At 44.6% G+C, this 23054-nt stretch overlaps 1 protein-coding gene across 3 annotated transcripts in view; it reads left to right on the top strand.

Moving 5' to 3' along the window:
- The window catches only part of LOC124037440 (transducin-like enhancer protein 3-B), a 90577-nt gene extending 67796 nt beyond the window's left edge, over positions 1 to 22781 (top strand). For all 3 annotated transcript variants that reach the window (XM_046352138.1, XM_046352137.1, XM_046352139.1), the window contains 12 exons: positions 390 to 506; positions 1370 to 1420; positions 3464 to 3610; positions 5382 to 5514; positions 5955 to 6103; positions 8784 to 8854; positions 8942 to 9191; positions 10407 to 10654; positions 17013 to 17160; positions 17751 to 17901; positions 19259 to 19335; positions 22645 to 22781. In XM_046352138.1, the coding sequence (XP_046208094.1) occupies positions 390 to 506; positions 1370 to 1420; positions 3464 to 3610; positions 5382 to 5514; positions 5955 to 6103; positions 8784 to 8854; positions 8942 to 9191; positions 10407 to 10654; positions 17013 to 17160; positions 17751 to 17901; positions 19259 to 19335; positions 22645 to 22752 (1650 nt within the window). In that variant the 3' untranslated portion in view covers positions 22753 to 22781. The remainder of the gene's footprint in view (positions 1 to 389; positions 507 to 1369; positions 1421 to 3463; positions 3611 to 5381; positions 5515 to 5954; positions 6104 to 8783; positions 8855 to 8941; positions 9192 to 10406; positions 10655 to 17012; positions 17161 to 17750; positions 17902 to 19258; positions 19336 to 22644) is intronic.
- The last annotated feature ends 273 nt before the right edge of the window (positions 22782 to 23054 follow it).

The raw sequence follows: 23054 nt of genomic DNA, 5'->3' as shown, positions 1-23054 counted from the left end.
TTTCGTCTTCCTCTGATGAGGAGTAAGATAGATCGGACCAATTTGCAGCATCGTGTGTGTCCATTCTTATTAGATGAACACGGAAGTAACAAAATTACAAAGAGAAACGACCGAAACAGTTCTGGCTGGTGCAGACACGCAACAGAAAACAATCACCCACAAAACACAATAGAAAACAGCCTACCTAAATATGGTTCTCAATCAGGGACAACGATTGACAGCTGCCTCTGATTGAGAACCATACCAGGCCAAACACACAGACATACCAAATCATAGAAAAACAAACATAGACAACCCACCCCAACTCATACCCTGACCATACTAAAACAATGTTATGTTATGTATGTGCTATATGTTTTATATATATATATATATATTATTTCTTCCAGAATAACGTTTCCCCGACCGACAGCCTGAGAACAGCCAGTGAGAAACACAGCTCCTCCGACTACAGTCTGGACTCTAAGAAACGCAAAGTGGACGAGAAGGACAGTATGAGCAGATACGTAAGTCCCCTCAGTCCCATATATCCACCCTTAGCTCCTAGCTCCTTGCCCCCTAGGCACTAGATCTGAGAGGGCTGAATTAGATGTAAGCAATATGGAAACAATTCCAGCTGGCCTATCAGAGGGCAAGGTGGCGCTATGACCACATTGTTTACATCAATCCAATCGTCAGATCTACAGTAGTGCTCAGGGGCTAGGGTAGATTGGTATGAAGGCTGTAGATAGACACAATGGATTGGTATGAAGGCTGTTGATAGACACAATGGATTGGTATGAAGGCTGTAGATAGACACAAGGGATTGGTATGGAGGCTGTAGATAGACACAATGGATTGGTATGAAGGCTGTTGATAGACACAATGGATTGGTATGAAGGCTGTTGATAGACACAATGGATTGGTATGGAGGCTGTTGATAGACACAATGGATTGGTATGGAGGCTGTTGATAGACACAATGGATTGGTATGAAGGCTGTTGATAGACACAATGGATTGGTATGAAGGCTGTAGATAGACACAATGGATTGGTATGAAGGCTGTTGATAGACACAATGGATTGGTATGAAGGCTGTAGATAGACACAATGGATTGGTATGGAGGCTGTAGATAGACACAATGGATTGGTATGAAGGCTGTAGATAGACACAATGGATTGGTATGGAGGCTGTTGATAGACACAATGGATTGGTATGAAGGCTGTAGATAGACACAATGGATTGGTATGAAGGCTGTAGATAGACACAATGGATTGGTATGGAGGCTGTTGATAGACACAATGGATTGGTATGAAGGCTGTAGATGTGCTGGTTTATAGAAAGGTATTTCATGTCATGTTGACTGTTTCTCCAATGTTCCTCTCTATAGGACAGTGATGGAGAAAAGAGTGATGACCTGGTCGTAGATGTGTCCAATGAGGTGAGCAACATACAGGTGTAATACTCAGTAGTCTCTACTAATAACAACATACAGGTGTATTAATACAGGTGTAATACTACAGGTGTGATACTCAGTAGTCTCTACTAATAACAACATACAGGTGTATTAATACAGGTGTGATACTCAGTAGTCTCTACTAATAACAACATACAGGTGTAATACTACAGGTGTGATACTCAGTAGTCTCTACTAATAACAACATACAGGTGTAATACTACAGGTGTGATACTCAGTAGTCTATACTAATAACAAAATACAGGTGTATTACTACAGGTGTAATACTACAGGTGTGATACTCAGTAGTCTCTACTAATAACAACATACAGGTGTATTAATACAGGTGTAATACTACAGGTGTAATACTCAGTAGTCTCTACTAATAACAACATACAGGTGTATTAATACAGGTGTAATACTACAGGTGTGATACTCAGTAGTCTCTACTAATAACAACATACAGGTGTATTAATACAGGTGTAATACTCAGTAGTCTATACTCATAACAACATACAGGTGTAATACTCAGCACTCTGTCTGTTTACTTGACTTTGTTTACAGATGTTTAGCCAAATTAAGTCTCTGAGTCAATTGGAGGTGTAACCTGTGGATGTATTTCAAGGCCTACCTTCAAACTCAGTGACTCTTTGCTTGACATCATGGGAAAATCAAAGAAATCAGCCAAGACCTCCACAAGTCTGGTTTCTTCTTTGGGAGCAATTTCCAAACGCCTGAAGGTACCATGTTCATCCATACAAACAATAGTATGCAAGTATAAACACCATGGGACCACGCAGCCGTCATACCGCTCAGGAAGGAGACGTGTTCTGTCTCCTAGAGATGAACGTACTTTGGTGTGAAAAGTGCAAATCAATCCCAGAACAACAGCAAAGGACCTTGTGAAGATGCTGGAGGAAACGGGTACAAAAGTATCTATATCCACAGTAAAACGAGTCCTATATCAACTTAACCTGAAAGGCCGCTCAACAAGGAAGAAGCCACTGCTCCAAAACCGCCATAAAAAAAAGCCAGCCTACGGTTTGCAACTGCACATGGGGACAAAGATCGTACTTTTTGAAGAAATGTCCTCTGGTCTGATTAAACAAAAATAGAACTGTTTCGTCATAATGACCATCGTTATGTTTGGAGGTAAAAGGGGGAGGCTTGCAAGCCAAATAACACCATCCCAACCATGAAGCACGAGGGTGGCAACATCACGTTGTGGGGGTGCTTTGCTGCAGGAGGGACTGGTGCACTTCACAAACTAGATTGCATCATGAGGCAGGACAATGTTGTGGATATATTGAAGCAACATCTCAAGACATCAGTCAGGAAGTTAAAGCTTGGTCACAAATGGGTCTTCCAAATGGACATTGACTCCAAGCATACTTCCAAAGTTGTGGCAAAATGGCGTAAGGACAACAAAGTCAAGGTATTGGAGTGGCCATCACAAAGCCCTGACCTCAATCCTGTAGATCATTTGTGGGCAGAACTGAAAAAGTGTGTGCGAGCAAGGAGGCCTACAAACCTGACTCAGTTACACCAGCTCTGTCAGGAGGATTTGGCTAAAATTCACCCAACTTATTGTGGGAAGCTTGTGGAAGGCTACCCGAAACGTTTGACCCAAGTTAAACAATTTAAAGGCAATGCTACCAAATACTAATTGAGTGTATGTAAACTTCTGACCCACTGGGAATGTGAAGAAAGAAATAAAAGCTGAAATAAATCATTCTCTCTACTATTATTCTGACATTTCACATCCTTAAAATAAAGTGGTGATCCTAACTGACCTAAAACAGGGACTTTTTACTAGGATTAAATGTCAGGAATTGTGAAAAACTGAGTTGAAATGTATTTGGCGAAAGGTGTATGTAAACTTCCGACTTCAACTGTACTGTATCCCGGTACGTCTTAGTGACTTAGTACAATAAGGGGTGTGGTTGCTGGATGTTAGTGGGCGTGGTTTGTCCTGTAAGTGTGTTTCCATAGTTACAGAGTGATTGTTTATTTGTTTGTTTACTCCAGGACCCCGCTACCCCTCGGGCTAGTCCCGCTCACTCGCCCGAGGGGAACGGCATCGGTAAGCCCCGCCCCCAGAAGGACACGCCCACCAGCCCCGCCTCTGTAGCGTCGTCCAGTAGCACGCCCTCCTCCAAGAACAAGGAAAACCATGTAAAGAACATTGTGTGTGTGTGTGTGTGTGTGTGTGTGTGTGTGTGTGTGTGTGTGTGTGTGTGTGTGTGTGTGTGTGTGTGTGTGTGTGTGTGTGTGTGTGTGTGTGTGTGTGTGTGTGTGTGTGTGTGTGTGTGTGTGTGTGTGTGTGTGTGTGTGTGTGTGTGTGTGTGTGTGTGTGTGTGTGTGTGTGTGTGTGTGTGCGTGTGTGCGTGTGTGTGTGTGACGAGAGAGCTATGAAACTGGAAAGGGAAGGACGGCAGGATTCAGTGATAAAAATGTAGTCGTGGCAACCGCTGTAGTCCAGAGTTTAGAGACCGTTATTTATTAAAACCATATTAGTTACAACAGAGATTAAGATGAATAAATAATTAATTAATTGAGATTGATTCCATTTGGGAAGCAGTTTAAATTCAATTCCCAACATACGTTTGACCAAGACACTAAGAAATCCCAAATATGACTCTGTTCACAGGGCAGAAATATGTAAGAATAAAATGTTGGGTTAGTTGAATCCAGTGAGCTGTTAGAGACCGAGAATCTGATTCTACAGCAACTAGAAGACAGGAGCCTTGCTACATATTACCTCTCCTCTCTCTGGCTGATGTACAGTCATCTACTGGTAACAGACAGGACAGGGTAACAGACAGGACAGGGTAACAGACAGGACAGGGTAACAGACAGGACAGGGGGAAACAGACAGGACAGGGGGAAACAGACAGGACTGGGGGAAACAGACAGGACTGGGGGAAACAGACAGGACTGGGGGAAACAGACAGGACTGGGGGAAACAGACAGGACAGGGCAACAGACAGGACAGGGCAACAGACAGGACAGGGGGAAACAGACAGGACAGGGGGAAACAGACAGGACTGGGTAATAGACAGGGAAACAGACAGGACTGGGAAACAGACAGGACTGGGAAACAGACAGGACAGGGCAACAGACAGGACAGGGCAACAGACAGGACAGGGCAACAGACAGGACAGGGCAACAGACAGGACAGGGCAACAGACAGGACAGGGTAACAGACAGGACAGGGTAATAGACAGGGAAACAGACAGGACTGGGAAACAGACAGGACTGGGAAACAGACAGGAATTGGGGAAACAGACAGGAATTGGGGAAACAGACAGGACTGGGAAACAGACAGGACTGGGAAACAGACAGGACAGGGAAACGGACAGGGAAACAGACAGGAATTGGGGAAACAGACAGGAATTGGGGAAACAGACAGGACAGGGAAACAGACAGGACTGGGAAACAGACAGGACAGGGAAACAGACAGGACAGGGAAACAGACAGGACTGGGAAACAGACAGGAATTGGGGAAACAGACAGGACTGGGGGAAACAGACAGGGCAGGGAAACAGACAGGACTGGGAAACAGACAGGACTGGGAAACAGACAGGAATTGGGGAAACAGACAGGGCAGGGAAACAGACAGGACTGGGAAACAGACAGGACTGGGAAACAGACAGGACTGGGAAACAGACAGGACTGGGAAACAGACTGGACTGGGAAACAGACTGGACTGGGAAACAGACTGGACTGGGAAACAGACAGGACAGGGAAACAGACAGGACTGGGAAACAGACAGGAATTGGGGAAACAGACAGGACAGGGAAACAGACAGGGAAACAGATAGGACAGGGAAACAGACAGTTAAAGCCACTGAAGAGTGACTGCAAATCAGTTGGCGGGCCCACATTTGTTAATATCTCCATCTTCCTCTCTCCGTCCCTCCCCCTCTCTCTCTCCTCTTGTGCAGAATGACAAGTCATCAATTCCAGGCCTGAAGTCGACCACCCCCACCCCTCGTAGCGACGCCCCCACCCCAGGCACCTCCACCACTCCTGGGCTGCGGCCCATCCTGGGCAAACCCCCTGGCATGGAGGCTCTAGGTTAGTACTGCATTCTCACTGGCAATCTCTGCCTGCATCCCAAACTCTCTCTCTACTGTGACTGAGTGTGTGGCTCCCTCTGTGTGTCTCTCTGCTGTGACCTGGGGTGTATTTAATAGTATTTTCATTTCAGTTCATTTTCAATGTTTTATTTTTTAACTTCAGAACGTTCTCTGAGTAAAGAACTAACCTGTTGCAGACTGGGGGCTTTGTCTAATTGTTCATTAACCAGGGTCTTACAAACTTCTGGGAATTTTTTTGTCAAAACTATTGTGACAGTTGAGTTCAACCATTTTGGATAATGATCGTGACACATGACAATATATAATACCAAACATCCTGTATATTCATAACGTCATCAACAACAACAGTAATATGATGGTAATTATCCTCATCCTCCTCATCCTCCTCCTCATCATCCTCCTCCTCCTCTCCAACAGCTCTGAGGACTCCCCTGTACCCTCCCTTCGTTATGATGGGTCATCATCCTGAGATGAACGGAGGTCTGACCAGCCCTGGCGTCTACGCTGGTCTGCACGTTTCCCCTCAGATGAGCGCTGCCGTTGCTGCGTACGGACGAACGCCCATGGTGAGATACACTACACACGCGAAGAGGAGGCAGAGACGGATATTGTCGTGGAGGAAGAGCATCAGCGTAGCCAGGGAGTGAAGCAGTGACAGGACTATGATACAGCTCACTTCACTACCAGAGATTACCCGGACGCTGATTACTAGCGTCCCTATCTATCTCGGTGTGGGTTTGTGCGAGTCATCGTAGAGGTTCTTATGATGTTGAATCTTTTTGTTGTTGTAGGTGTTTAGTCTCATGTTGCTCAAAATCTCCCAAAATTACGTTGTCCTTTTTGGAGGTGTGGAGAATTTTGTTTTTTAGCCAAAACTGTACGAGTGAGCAGCTGGATTCCAGCAGCTACATTTTTATTGGATCTTGCCTTTCAACAGCCCTCCCACCCACACGCCCGTAGAAAAAAATTATGTTCTGTTCGTCACTGTTTTTACGACCAGATAGGAAACATTTTGGAGACTTGTTCCGTGTGCTAGTTTGCAACATTGCAGAAAATGGAAGAAAACCTGTAGTAAAAATGATTTATCCAGAAGTTGGTCTATACCCAACTTCCTGTTGATGAGGTCTATACCCAACTTCCATCTGATGAGGTCTATACCCAACATCCATCTGATGAGGTCTATACCCAACATCCATCTGATGAGGTCTATACCCAACATCCATCTGATGAGGTCTATACCCAACATCCATCTGATGAGGTCTATACCCAACATCCTGTTGATGAGGTCTATACCCAACTTCCATCTGATGAGGTCAATACCCAACATCCAGTTGATGAGGTCTATATCCGACATCCTGTTGGGGTCTATACCCAACTTCCTGTTGATGAGGTTTATACCCAACATCCATCTGATGAGGTCTATTCCCAACATCCATCTGATGAGGTCTATACCCGACTTCCTGTTGATGAGGTCTATACACGACTTCCTGTTGATGAGGTCTATACCCAACATCCTGTTGATGAGGTCTATACCCAACATCCTGTTGATGAGGTCTATACCCAACATCCTGTTGATGAGGTCTATACCCAACTTCCATCTGATGAGGTCAATACCCAACATCCAGTTGATGAGGTCTATATCCGACATCCTGTTGGGGTCTATACCCAACTTCCTGTTGATGAGGTCTATACCCGACATCCTGTTGATGAGGTCTATACCCGACATCCTGTTGATGAGGTCTATACCCAACGTCCTGTTGATGAGGTTTATACCCAACGTCCTGTTGATGAGGTCTATACCCAACATCCATCTGATGAGGTCTATTCCCAACATCCATCTGATGAGGTCTATTCCCAACATCCATCTGATGAGGTCTATACCCGACATCCTGTTGATGAGGTCTATACCCAACTTCCTGTTGATGAGGTCTATACACGACTTCCTGTTGATGAGGTCTATACCCAACATCCTGTTGATGAGGTCTATACCCAACATCCTGTTGATGAGGTCTATACCCAACATCCTGTTGATGAGGTCTATACCCAACTTCCATCTGATGAGGTCAATACCCAACATCCAGTTGATGAGGTCTATATCCGACATCCTGTTGGGGTCTATACCCAACTTCCTGTTGATGAGGTCTATACCCGACTTCCTGTTGATGAGGTCTATACCCGACTTCCTGTTGATGAGGTCTATACCCGACTTCCTGTTGATGAGGTCTATACCCGACTTCCTGTTGATGAGGTCTATACCCGACTTCCTGTTGATGAGGTCTATACCCGACATCCTGTTGATGAGGTCTATACCCAACGTCCTGTTGATGAGGTTTATACCCAACATCCATCTGATGAGGTCTATTCCCAACATCCATCTGATGAGGTCTATTCCCAACATCCATCTGATGAGGTCTATACCCGACATCCTGTTGATGAGGTCTATACCCGACATCCTGTTGATGAGGTCTATACCCGACTTCCTGTTGATGAGGTCTATACCCGACTTCCTGTTGATGAGGTCTATACCCGACTTCCTGTTGATGAGGTCTATACCCGACTTCCTGTTAATGAGGTCTATACCCGACTTCCTGTTGATGAGGTCTATACCCGACTTCCTGTTGATGAGGTCTATACCCGACTTCCTGTTGATGAGGTCTATACCCGACTTCCTGTTGATGAGGTCTATACCCGACTTCCTGTTGATGAGGTCTATACCCGACTTCCTGTTGATGAGGTCTATACCCGACTTCCTGTTGATGAGGTCTATACCCGACTTCCTGTTGATGAGGTCTATACCCGACATCCTGTTGATGAGGTCTATACCCAACATCCTGTTGATGAGGTCTATACCCAACTTCCTGTTGATGAGGTCTATACCCAACTTACTGTTGATGAGGGGTCTATACCCAACTTCCTGTTGATGAGGTCTATACCCAACTTCCTGTTGATGAGGTCTATACCCAACTTCCTGTTGATGAAGGCATTACACCGTCTCTGTTTGAACACATTATATGAGTGGGCACTTTGGAGCTCCGCCCAAGCAAGGCATTTGATTGGTTTTGACGTGTTTGCGAGGCGTTACTGATTTAAACGGGGCTTCCATCCATCTCCTTTCTACCATTGACTTCACCAGGCTGTCCATGGAGGGAGGCCTGCTTCTCTTCAAGGCTACTCTGTATGTTATGTACAGAGTATGTTGCGTAGTATGTATGTTAGTATGTTGTCCCTGTGTTTGTTCTGTTGCAGGGATTTGATCCTCATCCCCACATGAGACCGGGTCTTCCAGCCAGTCTCACGTCTATATCTGGAGGAAAACCGTGAGTACCGTGTACACTCTGGGTTCTGCTCTTAGTCTGTCTGTCTGAGTACCATATACTAACGAGAGCCTATGTCTCATCTTCCAGAGCCTACTCCTTCCACGTGAGTGCGGACGGCCAGATGCAGCCGGTACCGTTCCCTCCGGACGCCCTGATAGGCCCGGGGATTCCCCGGCACGCCCGTCAGATCAACACGCTGAGCCACGGCGAGGTGGTGTGTGCTGTCACTATATCCAACCCAACCAGACACGTCTATACAGGAGGAAAGGGCTGTGTCAAGATCTGGGACATCAGCCAACCGGGCAGCAAGAGTCCTGTCTCTCAACTAGACTGTCTGGTGAGGACAATATTATACTATATAATACTATATTATACTATATAATACTATGGAATATCTAGGACATCAGCCAGTCAACAAGAGTCCTATCTCTCAACTAGACTGTCTGGTGAGGACAATATAATACTATATATAATACTATATAATACTATGGAATATCTAGGACATCAGCCAGTCAACAAGAGTCCTATCTCTCAACTAGACTGTCTGGTGAGGACAATATAATACTATATATAATACTATATAATACTATATAATACTATGGAATATCTAGGACATCAGCCAGTCAACAAGAGTCCTGTCTCTCAACTAGACTGTCTGGTGTTTACTTTGATCTAAGGATTTGTTGTTTGTGATCTTTGAGTGGGTATTGAACCCTTGACCTTGACATGGCTCGTGCCACACCTTAATAACCAATACTACGATAGTAGGAATAAAATGTCTGTCTGTCTGTCTGCCTGTCTGTCTGCCTGTCTGTCTGCCTGTCTGCCTGTCTGCCTGTCTGCCTGTCTGCCTGTCTGCCTGTCTGTCTGTCTGTCTGTCTGTCTGTCTGTCTGTCTGTCTGTCTGTCTGTCTGTCTGTCTGTCTGTCTGTCTCTGTCTGTCTCTGTCTGTCTCTGTCTGTCTGTGTCTGTCTGTGTCTGTCTCTGTCTGTCTGTCTGTCTGTCTGTCTGTCTGTCTGTCTCTGTCTGTCTGTCTGTCTCTGTCTGTCTGTGTCTGTCTGTGTCTGTCTGTGTCTGTCTGTGTCTGTCTGTGTCTGTCTGTGTCTGTCTCTGTCTGTCTGTCTGTCTGTCTGTCTGTCTGTCTGTTTGTCTCTCTCTGTCTGTCTGTCTGTTTGTCTCTCTCTGTCTGTCTGTCTGTCTGTCTGTCTGTCTGTCTCTGTCTGTCTGTCTCTGTCTGTCTGTCTGTCTGTCTGTCTGTCTGTCTGTCTGTCTGTCTGTCTGTCTGTCTGTCTGTCTGTCTGTCTGTCTGTCTGTCTGTCTGTCTGTCTGTCTGTCTGTCTGTCTGTCTGTCTGTCTGTCTGTCTGTCTGTCTGTCTGTCTGTCTGTCTGTCTGTCTGTCTGTCTGTCTGTCTGTCTGTCTGTCTGTCTGTCTGTCTGTCTGTCTGTCTGTCTGTCTGTCTGTCTGTCTGTCTTTCTTTCTTTCTTTCTTTCTTTCTTTCTTTCTTGACCTGTGGTGTTGTGTATTGATTAGTCTGTTTCCTCTTGTCTACCAGAACAGGGATAACTACATCCGTTCCTGTAAGCTGCTCCCTGACGGTCGTACCCTGATCGTAGGAGGAGAGGCCAGTACTTTAACCATCTGGGATCTGGCCTCCCAGACGCCTCGTATCAAGGCTGAGCTGACGTCCTCCGCCCCGGCCTGCTACGCCCTCGCCATCTCCCCAGACGCCAAGGTCTGTTTCTCCTGTTGCAGTGATGGAAACATCGCCGTCTGGGACCTGCACAACCAGACTCTCGTCAGGTAGGAGAAGATGGGATGGCTGGGGATGTGTTTGTGGCTTCTACTGATATGTGGGAGTTTCTGAGCGCATCAAATTCAACGTTTATTGGTCACGTACACACTCTTGCAGGTGCAACTTAATGTTTGTGTTTCTAGCTCCAACAATGCAGTAATAATACCTAGCAATAAAGAAAAACAATACACACATAATATAGATTTTTATAAGTTATTCATGACTAGAATACAGATACAGTTGAAGTCGGAAGTTTACATACACTGAGGTTGGAGTCATTAAAACTAGTTTACATACACTTAGGTTGGAGTCATTAAAACTAGTTTACATACACTGAGGTTGGAGTCATTAAAACTAGTTTACATACACTTAGGTTGGAGTCATTAAAACTAGTTTACATACACTTAGGTTAGGAGTCATTAAAACTAGTTTACATACAGTTAGGTTGGAGTCATTAAAACTAGTTTACATACAGTTGGGTTGGAGTCATTAAAACTAGTTTACATACACTTAGGTTGGAGTCATTAAAACTAGTTTACATACACTTAGGTTGGAGTCATTAAAACTAGTTTACATACACTTAGGTTGGAGTCATTAAAACTAGTTTACATACACTGAGGTTGGAGTCATTAAAACTAGTTTACATCCACTTAGGTTGGAGTCATTAAAACTAGTTTACATACACTTAGGTTGGAGTCATTAAAACGAGTTTACATACACTTAGGTTGGAGTCATTAAAACTAGTTTACATACACTGAGGTTGGAGTCATTAAAACTAGTTTACATACACTTAGGAGCACCCTTACCTGCCGATCTATAAATTATGTCTCCGTAATCTAGCATGGGTAGGATGGTCATCTGAATCAGGGTAAGTTTGGCAGCTGGGGTGAAAGAGGAGCGTTTTCGATAGAGGAAATCAAGTCTAGATTTAACTTTAGCCTGCAGCTTTGATATGTGCTGAGAGAAGGACAGTGTACCATCTAGCCATACTCCCAAGTACTTGTATGAGGTGACTACTTCAAGCTCCAAACCCTCAGAGGTAGTAATCACACCTGTGGGAAGAGGGCCATTCTTCTTACCAAACCACATGACCTTTGTTTTGGAGATGTTCAGAACCAGGTTAAGGGCAGAGAAAGCTTATTGGGCCCTAAGAAAGTTTTGTTGTAGAGCGTTTAAAACACAACATCCGGGGAGGGGCCAGCTGAGTATAAGACTATCATCTGCATATAAATGGATGAGAAGGCTTCCTACTGTCTGAGCTATGTTGTTGATATAAATTGAGAAGAGCCTGGGGCCTAAGATTGAGCCTTGGGGTACTCCCTTGGTGACAGGCAGTGGCTGAGACAGCAGATTTTCTGCACTCTTTGAGAGTGGTAGTTAGCAAACCAGGCCAAAGACCCCCCAGAGAGACACCAATACTCCTTAGCCGTCCCACAAGAATGGAATGGTCTACCGTATCAAAAGCTTTGGCCAAGTCAGTAAAAAATAGCAGCACAACATTGCTTAGAATCTAGGACAATGGTGACATCATTGAGGACCTTCAAGGTTGCAGTGACACATCCATAACCTGAGCGGAAACCAGATTGCATACCAGAGGGAATACTATAGACATCAAGAAAGCCGGTCAGTTTATAATTTTTATCAAGTGTTTTGTTATCAAGTTTTTTTTACTTTTGATAAACAAAATAGAAATAGGCCTATAACAGTTGGGATCAGCTTGATCTCCCCCTTTAAGTAAAGGACAAACTGTGGCTGCCTTCCAAGCATTGGGAACTTCCCCAGAAATGAGAGACAGGTTAAAAAGGTCAGAGATAGGCTTGGCGATGATAGGGGCAGCAACCTTAAAGAAGAAAGGGTCTAAACCGTCTGACCCAGATGTTTTTTTGGGAGGTCACCTCGGACTTTAGCAATTCGGACTCAGTGACCGCCTGCAGGGAGAAACTTTGTAGCAGGGAAGGGGAAAAAGAGAGAGAAGCATCGAGGATAGACACACTAGAAGGGGTGGGAGATGAGGAATTGTTGGACGGGCAAGGAGGCGTGGCTGAGTCAATAGAAATCCTGACTTAATGAAGTGGTGATTAAAGAGCTCAGCCATGTGCTCCTTGTCAGTAACAACCACATCAACATTAAGGGACATGGGCAGCTGTGAGGAGGAGGGTCTTTAACTGTTTTCCAGAACTTCTTTGGGTTAGACCCACAGAGAGAGAACGGCTTCATAAAGTAACTAACTTTGGCCTTCCGGATCTCCTGACTTATTTCTAATTTTCCTGAACGAGAGCCAGTCAGCTTGAGTATGCCGAGCCTTTCACCAAATGCAGTTCTTTAGGTCACAGTCGAACCAGGGGCTGAACCTTTTTTTAAATTCTCATTTTCTTTATGGGAGTGTGTTTCTTAACAAATACCACTGAAAATATCAGAAAAGAAGGTCCAAGCGTCTTCGACAGAGGGGATCAAGCTGATTCTATACCATTTTACAGTTTTTTTAGCAAGAGTCTATGACAAATCAGGACAGGTCGTTTCACTGAGCAGCCATTACGAACACAGTCTGGTAAACAGTGATCACTAAGGTCATTACAGAAAACACCAGACTGATACCTGTCGTGTCTTTGGCACCGCCTGCAGGGAGAAATCATCATTAAAATGAAGACTGTTATTTTATCAAATCAATTCTCTGTAATTATTATTACCTGATTAAACTAATCATGTAAATGTAATTAACTAGGAAGTCGGCGCACCAACAAAATATTCAGATTACAAAGTTATAATTCTCCTAATATAACTTCAGATATTTTAATATCTTAATATCAATTAGTCTTCTAATGAATGAATTATTCTTTACCTCACCTTGGTCTCATTCCAAACGTCGTGAATTGTTTGTTTTCTGCACGACCCCAGTCTTCACTATAAATCATCCATACATCAATTGTCTCAATCATTTATTTATTAACTAACTAAATAATCACAGAAATACATAAATAAAAAACAAACAGTAGATATGGTTACAAGGAAATGATAGGGGATGTGCCCCCTAGTGGGATAAACCGGTATGGCGGCTTGGTAGACAGACACTATAGTTATAACAATTGAAATGCTAATCCTTTGCACATGAACGCTCACTCATTCGGAAATAATTGCAAATCAATATATATATTTACTCCCAGTATGTCGTCGTGATCTCTGTTGGAATCGTCCTTTCCTGTTGGAAGTTCATCCGCCCGTCTTAGAATGGATACTTCAGAGTCCCATTCAGAAATGTTCTTATAGAATAGATGTTTCGGGCGGTTGTCGGCCTTCGCATTCAATGGTACACAACTCCTAGCTGCAGACTAGCAATTAGTATCGAAGAGTTGCTCTTATTCTGTCGGTCTCAGAGTTTCAACAACCATTACAACCTTAGCTTATACTCAGGTTTTATTGTCTCTACTCAAACCTTAGCCCTCTCGGTAATCGAGGTAAGCTTGGTCTCAAGGGAAATTCCCAAGGTGGGGGTTATATCTAGAACAGTAGGAAAGGGCTGTCCCATGACTCCAGATCTATGTCTGTGCTCATGGGGCGGGCCTATGACTTAGTTAAAGGGAATTGGAGTTTCCTTCATTAAACAAATGAAAATCACATTACATAATTTCACAAATAGTTTCATCTTTACTCATTCATTTTATACAACAATTAGATGCAACCCTCACAACTGAGACTCTTGTATAAACAGAGTTATGGTAATGCGGCTGTATTGTCTCTCATGAGTTAAACGAAATGGACCAGTTCATAGCAGGATTCTCCCTCGACTGTGTACACATTCTCCAAAACATGGACATTGTTCAGTTCTCAAGTTCTATGATGGAGAAGAGGTTCCTTTGTTCTCCTGTGGAACCTTCTCTCTATACTGTCTGGCCATCAGGACAGAGACTCCTCTAGGAATGGCTACCTAGCAACATGACGTCATTTCTAGTGGCAATGGAAACGGGTTTATTTATTGAGGGTAGCCTAGTCCCCGATTTAGGTCACCAGGACTAACTTTTATGTGATTTCAGTGCCAATAGAAATAGTTTGCATGTTAGTTTGTAAACTTGATACACAGACAATGAATGCAATATTTATCATATTGAAACTGAATGAGGAAATGATAGGGGATGTGCCCCCTAGTGGGATAAACCGGTATGGCGGCTTGGTAGACAGACACTATAGTTATAACAATTGAAATGCTAATCCTTTGCACATGAACGCTCACTCATTCGGAAATAATTGCAAATCAATATATATATTTACTCTCAGTATGTCGTCGTGATCTCTGTTGGAATCGTCCTTTCCTGTTGGAAGTTCATCCGCCCGTCTTAGAATGGATACTTCAGAGTCCCATTCAGAAATGTTCTTATAGAATAGATGTTTCGGGCGGTTGTCGGCCTTCGCATTCAATGGTACACAACTCCTAGCTGCAGACTAGCAATTAGTATCGAAGAGTTGCTCTTATTCTGTCGGTCTCAGAGTTTCAACAACCATTACAACCTTAGCTTATACTCAGGTTTTATTGTCTCTACTCAAACCTTAGCCCTCTCGGTAATCGAGGTAAGCTTGGTCTCAAGGGAAATTCCCAAGGTGGGGGTTATATCTAGAACAGTAGGAAAGGGCTGTCCCATGACTCCAGATCTATGTCTGTGCTCATGGGGCGGGCCTATGACTTAGTTAAAGGGAATTGGAGTTTCCTTCATTAAACAAATGAAAATCACATTACATAATTTCACAAATAGTTTCATCTTTACTCATTCATTTTATACAACAATTAGATGCAACCCTCACAACTGAGACTCTTGTATAAACAGAGTTATGGTAATGCGGCTGTATTGTCTCTCATGAGTTAAACGAAATGGACCAGTTCATAGCAGGATTCTCCCTCGACTGTGTACACATTCTCCAAAACATGGACATTGTTCAGTTCTCAAGTTCTATGATGGAGAAGAGGTTCCTTTGTTCTCCTGTGGAACCTTCTCTCTATACTGTCTGGCCATCAGGACAGAGACTCCTCTAGGAATGTATAAACCTTCTCTCTATACTGTCTGGCCATCAGGAGAGAGACTCCTCTAGGAATGTATAAACCTTCTCTCTATACTGTCTGGCCATCAGGAGAGAGACTCCTCTAGGAATTTATGAACCTTCTCTCTATACTGTCTGGCCATGAGGACAGAGACTCCTCTAGGAATTTATGACCTGCGATAACAGAGCCTGGGGGAAGAGAGAGGCAGTGAGAGAGAGGGGGGAGTGGTGCTCGCTATACCCAAAGAGGGCCACGTCATGACATACCTATCAGGATTATTTGTGAGGATAACATCGAGGAGAGTAGCCTTTTCTGGGTGTTTGGAGTCATACCTTGTGGGATTGGTGATAATCTGAGAAAGATTTAGGGAGTCCCATTGCTTTAGGACTTGGTCAGGTGATTTAAGCATGTCCCAGTTTAGGTCACCTAGCAGGACAAATTCAGACTTAGTGTAAGGGGCCAGGAGAGAGCTTAGGGCAGGTAGAGTACAGGAGAGAGCTTAGGGCAGGTAGGGTACAGGCCGGTGCTGATGGTGGAGGATAGCACCCCGCAACAGTCACCCAGCAACAGTCACCCAGCAACAGTCAACAAAGAGCTATTTGAAAGTTTAATGCTTAAAACCAGCAAATCAAATTATTTGGAGACAGACTTGGTGGAGACAACCGAGCACTGAAGGTGGTCCTTGGTAAAGATTGCCACTCCACCACCTTTGGAAGATCTGTCTTGCCGAAAAAGGTTATAACCAGAAAGGTTAACATCAGTATTCAAAACACTCTTCCTTAACCGCGTCTCAGTAATGACCAACACATCTGGATTGGAGCTGGAAACCCACACTTTCAGTTGATCCATTTGAGGTCATTTATAGAAAGAGCAGAAATCAGTGAAGCAGAAGTCAGATTTGGGGCTAGCAACGGTAGATGGGCCAGGGTGTACATGCACATTTCAAGATCTCATCCAAGGTAATATAATCAAAGCACGGCAGAGGACAGGGAGAGATTTAACAAGGTATAGAAGGACATTTTTGTTGACATTTACATTTAAGTCATTTAGCAGACGCTCTTATCCAGAGCGACTTACAAATTGGTGCATTCACCTTATGGCATCCAGTGGAACAGTCACTTTACAATAGTGCATCTAAATCTTAAAGGGGGGGGGGTGAGAGGAATACTTATCCTATCCTAGGTATTCCTTAAAGAGGTGGGGTTTCAGGTGTCTCCGGAAGGCGGCTACCTGTGGGTTTAGGACACGGTCTGTAAGGACATAATCTGTACATACATGGTTTATAAGGAGGTGCTTTGTATAATTTTTTTTTACAAAAAAACAATTGTGGTTTCTCACAGACAGTTCCAGGGCCATACGGACGGGGCCAGCTGTATAGATATCTCTCACGATGGGACCAAGCTGTGGACAGGAGGTCTGGATAACACGGTACGCTCCTGGGACCTGAGAGAGGGACGACAACTACAGCAGCACGACTTCACCTCACAGGTACGCTCTCTCACACACACACACACACACTGGTATCAAAATCCCAGTGTCTACCTACTGCCGTTGTGCCTTTGAGTAAGGCTTATAAAACCCTCAAACCAAGAACCCTACAGTGTGACCATTTTATGTGCATTTCTGTCTAAATATTCAGAGAGCTGGAACTTTCATTTAGGAGCACCAGTGTGCCAAGGAAAAAATTAAGGATTCTAGATTTATTAACTCAAATATTTTTTCATTGTGGTCCTAAATATCTTTGTGTGTTTATACATTTTTCAACTTAGGCGATACATGTGCTCCTTGTCAAAATAAAAATAAAATGTTTAAAAAAAGCTCAGCATATTGTAATTCAGAGTCCAAATGTATTAATAGAGACCAGTCCCCCCCCCCCCCCCAGATCTTCTCTCTAGGATACTGTCTGACAGGGGAATGTATTAATAGAGACCAGTCCCCCCCCAGATCTTCTCTCTAGGATACTGCCTGACAGGGGAATGTGTTAATAGAGACCAGTCCCCCCCCCCAGATCTTCTCTCTAGGATACTGCCTGACAGGGAATGTGTTAATAGAGACCAGTCCCCCCCCCCCCCCCCCAGATCTTCTCTCTAGGATACTGTCCGACAGGGGAATGGTTGGCTGTAGGGATGGAGAGCAGTAACGTGGAGGTCCTTCACCACACCAAGCCTGACAAATACCAGCTACATCTCCACGAGAGCTGTGTCCTCTCCCTCAAGTTCGCTAACTGCGGTAAGAACACACACACACACACACACACACACACACACACACACACACACACACACACACACACACACACACACACACACACACACACACACACACACACACACACACACACACACACACACCAGAGTACAAACTGTAGCTCAGGAGAAAACACACACTACTTTGCCGTGTTGTACTGAGCTGACCTGGTTACATAGTGGCTGGTACGTTGCTGAAATGGACGATGGAGGAGAACATACCAGTTCAGTTGGGGGCGACTTGGCTTCCATCGGCGGCTATTTCCATGGCCTGATCTCTCCCTCATCCCTCTCTCTCTCCTTCTCCCTCATCCCTCTCTCTCCTTGTCCCTCTCCCTCCGTCTCTACCTCCCTCATCCCTCTCTCTCTCTCCTTGTCCCTCTCCCTCCGTCTCTACCTCCCTCACCCCTCTCTCCTTCTCCCTCTCCCTCCGTCTCTGCCTCCATCATCCCTCTCTCTCTCCTTCTCCCTTTCCCTCCGTCTCTACCTCCCTCATCCCTCTCTCTCCTTCTCCCTCTATCTCTACCTCCCTCCCTCCTCTCTCTCCTTCTCCCTCTCTCTTTCCTTCTCCCTCTACCTCTCTCTCCTTCTCCCTCCGTCTCTACCTCCCTCCCTCCGTCTCTACCTCCCTCCCTCCCTCCTCTCTCTCCATCTCTACCTTCCTCCCTCCTCTCTCTCCTTCTCCCTCCGTCTCTACCTCCCTCCCTCCTCTCTCTCTCCTTCTCCCTCCGTCTCTACCTCCCTCCCTCCTCTCTCTCTCCTTCTCCCTCCGTCTCTACCTCCCTCCCTCCTCTCTCTCTCCTTCTCCCTCCGTCTCTACCTCCCTCCCTCCTCTCTCTCCTTCTCCCTCCGTCTCTACCTCCCTCCCTCCGTCTCTACCTCCCTCCTCTTTCTCCTTCTCCCTCTGTCTCTACCTCCCTCCCTCCTCTCTCCCTCTCCCTCTGTCTCTACCTCCCTCCCTCCTCTCTCTCCCTCCGTTTCTACCTCCCACACCCCTCTCTCTCTCCCTCTCCCACTGTCTCTACCTCCCTCCCTCTCTCTCTCTCTCCCTCTCCCTCTCCCTCTCCCTCTCCCTCCGTCTCTACCTCCTACACCCCTCTCCCTCCATCTCTCTCTCCCTCTTCCTCTCCCTCCATCTCTCCCTCCCTCCATCTCTACCTTCCTCTCCTCCATCTCTACCTCCCTCCATCTCTACCTTCCTCTCCCTCCATCCCTTCCTCCCTCCATCTCTACCTCCCTCTCCCTCCATCCCTCCCTCCTCTCCTCCCTCCATCTCTACCTCCCTCCTCCTCCCTCCCTCTCCCTCCATCCCTCCATCCCTCCTCTCCTCCACCCTCCAGGTAAATGGTTTGTGTCTACGGGGAAGGACAACCTGCTGAATGCCTGGAGGACTCCATATGGAGCCAGTATATTCCAGGTATGTATACTGATCAATACACTAGAGCACAGGACAAGGTGTGTGTGTGTGTGTGTGTGTGTGTGTGTGTGTGTGTGTGTGTGTGTGTGTGTGTGTGTGTGTGTGTGTGTGTGTGTGTGTGTGTGTGTGTGTGTGTGTGTGTGTGTGTGTGTGTGTGTGTGTGTGTGTGTGTGTGTGTGTGTGTGTGTGTGTCACCCCTCCGATACTATAGTATTACTACAACCAGTCTCTATCACCCCTCAGATACTATAGTATTACTACAACCAGTCTCTAGCACCCCTCAGATACTATAGTATTACTACAACCAGTCTCTATCACCTCTCAGATACTATAGTATTACTACAACCAGTCTCTTATCACCCCTCAGATACTATAGTATTACTACAACCAGTCTCTATCACTCCTCAGATACTATAGTATTACTGATGTACCAACCAGTCTCTATCACCCCTCAGATACTATAGTATTACTACAACCAGTCTCTTATCACCCCTCAGATACTATAGTATTACTACAACCAGTCTCTATCACCTCTCAGATACTATAGTATTACTACAACCAGTCTCTAGCACCCCTCAGATACTATAGTATTACTGATGTAACAACCATTCTCTATCACTCAGATACTATAGTATTACTACAACCAGTCTCTATCACCCCTCAGATACTATAGTATTACTACAACCAGTCTCTATCACCCCTCAGATACTATAGTATTACTACAACCAGTCTCTATCACTCCTCAGATACTATAGTATTACTACAACCAGTCTCTATCACCCCTCAGATACTATAGTATTACTACAACCAGTCTCTATCACCCCTCAGATACTATAGTATTACTGATGTACCAACCAGTCTCTATCACCCCTCAGATACTAGAGTATTACTACAACCAGTCTCTATCACCCCTCAGATACTATAGTATTACTGATGTAACAACCAGTCTCTATCACCCCTCAGATACTATAGTATTACTACAACCAGTCTCTATCACCCCTCAGATACTATAGTATTACTACAACCAGTCTCTATCACCCCTCAGATACTATAGTATTACTACAACCAGTCTCTATCACCCCTCAGATACTATAGTATTACTACAACCAGTCTCTATCACCCCTCAGATACTATAGTATTACTACAACCAGTCTCTGTCACCCCTCAGATACTAGAGTATTACTACAACCAGTCTCTATCACCCCTCAGATACTATAGTATTACTGATGTAACAACCAGTCTCTATCACCCCTCAGATACTATAGTATTACTACAACCAGTCTCTATCACCCCTCAGATACTATAGTATTACTGAGGTAACAACCCGTCTCTATCAACCCTCAGATACTATAGTATTACTGAGGTACCAACCAGTCTCTATCACCCCTCATATACTATAGTATTACTACAACCAGTCTCTATCACCCCTCAGATACTATAGTATTACTGAGGTAACAACCAGTCTCTATCACCCCTCAGATACTATAGTATTACTGATGTAACAACCAGTCTCTATCACCCCTCAGATACTATAGTATTACTACAACCAGTCTCTATCACCCCTCAGATACTAGAGTATTACTACAACCAGTCTCTATCACCCCTCAGATACTATAGTATTACTACAACCAGTCTCTATCACCCCTCAGATACTATAGTATTACTGATGTACCAACCAGTCTCTATCACCCCTCAGATACTATAGTATTACTGATGTAACAACCAGTCTCTATCACCCCTCAGATACTATAGTATTACTACAACCAGTCTCTATCACCCCTCATATACTATAGTATTACTACAACCAGTCTCTATCACCCCTCAGATACTATAGTATGAATGCACCAATTTGTAAGTCGCTCTGGATAAGAGTAAATGTAAATGTAAATGTAACAACCAGTCTCTATCACCCCTCAGATACTATAGTATTACTGATGTAACAACCAGTCTCTATCACCCCTCAGATACTATAGTATTACTACAACCAGTCTCTATCACCTCTCAGATACTATAGTATTACTACAACCAGTCTCTATCACCCCTCAGATACTAGAGTATTACTACAACCAGTCTATCACCCCTCAGATACTATAGTATTACTACAACCAGTCTCTATCACCCCTCAGATACTATAGTATTACTACAACCAGTCTCTATCACTCCTCAGATACTATAGTATTACTGATGTAACAACCAGTCTCTATCACTCCTCAGATACTATAGTATTACTGATGTAACAACCAGTCTCTATCACCCCTCAGATACTATAGTATTACTGAGGTAACAACCCGTCTCTATCACCCCTCAGATACTATAGTATTACTGAGGTACCAACCAGTCTCTATCACCCCTCATATAGTATAGTATTACTACAACCAGTCTCTATCACCCCTCAGATACTATAGTATTACTGAGGTACCAACCAGTCTCTATCACCCCTCAGATACTATAGTATTACTGAGGTAACAACCCGTCTCTATCACCCCTCAGATACTATAGTATTACTGAGGTACCAACCAGTCTCTATCACCCCTCATATAGTATAGTATTACTACAACCAGTCTCTATCACCCCTCAGATACTATAGTATTACTGAGGTAACAACCAGTCTCTATCACCCCTCAGATACTATAGTATTACTGAGGTACCAACCAGTCTCTATCACCCCTCATATAGTATAGTATTACTACAACCAGTCTCTATCACCCCTCAGATACTATAGTATTACTGAGGTAACAACCAGTCTCTATCACCCCTCAGATACTATAGTATTACTGAGGTAACAACCCGTCTCTATCACCCCTCAGATACTATAGTATTACTGAGGTACCAACCAGTCTCTATCACCCCTCAGATACTATAGTATTACTACAACCAGTCTCTATCACCCCTCAGATACTAGAGTATTACTGATGTAACAACCAGTCTCTATCACCCCTCAGATACTATAGTATTACTGAGGTACCAACCAGTCTCTTATCACTCCTTTATATACAATGCTTCTGAGTATAACACTTTTCCAAGTTTCACCCAGAATCCAACAGGTTCTAAAGATGAATTTAGCCTCAAGGCGCTTTTGGGAAACGCGGCCCAGGCTGGTTTTAGTCAGCCGTCCTTTTTCCCCAATGGAAACATTTTACATGTATTTAAACACAAATAAGGCTTGGGAGAGTGTGAAATAGGTCTAGACATCTGTCAAATCTACGTCACGACATATAGCATCGTGGTCTGCTGTCCTCTGTCCACTTTAAATGTTGGTTTGAGAGAGTGAAAGTGACTAAATATGTGTTGTATCTTCCCCCCATACAGTCGAAGGAGTCTTCGTCAGTCCTGAGCTGTGACATCTCAGCAGACGACAAGTACATTGTGACAGGCTCCGGGGACAAGAAGGCTACTGTCTACGAGGTCATCTACTAGAGACAGACACACAGACGGACGGACAGATGGGATTATGGTGGAGTGGAGGACCTCAGATGGGATTATGGTGGAGTGGAGGACCTCAGATGGGATTATGGTGAATTGGAGAACCTCAGATGGGATTATGGTGGAGTGGAGGACCTCAGATGGGATTATTGTGGATTGGAGAACCTCAGATGGGATTATGATGGAGTGGAGGACCTCAAATGGGATTATGGTGGATTGGAGGACCTCAGATGGGATTATGGTGGAGTGGAGGACCTCAGATGGGAGTATGGTGGAGTGGAGGACCTCAAATGGGA

This window comes from Oncorhynchus gorbuscha, linkage group LG06 (assembly GCF_021184085.1).
Source record: "Oncorhynchus gorbuscha isolate QuinsamMale2020 ecotype Even-year linkage group LG06, OgorEven_v1.0, whole genome shotgun sequence".
NCBI classification, from domain to species: domain Eukaryota; kingdom Metazoa; phylum Chordata; class Actinopteri; order Salmoniformes; family Salmonidae; genus Oncorhynchus; species Oncorhynchus gorbuscha.
The sequence above is the reverse complement of the archived record's forward strand: the minus strand, read 5'-3'. Positions and strand labels throughout refer to the sequence as shown.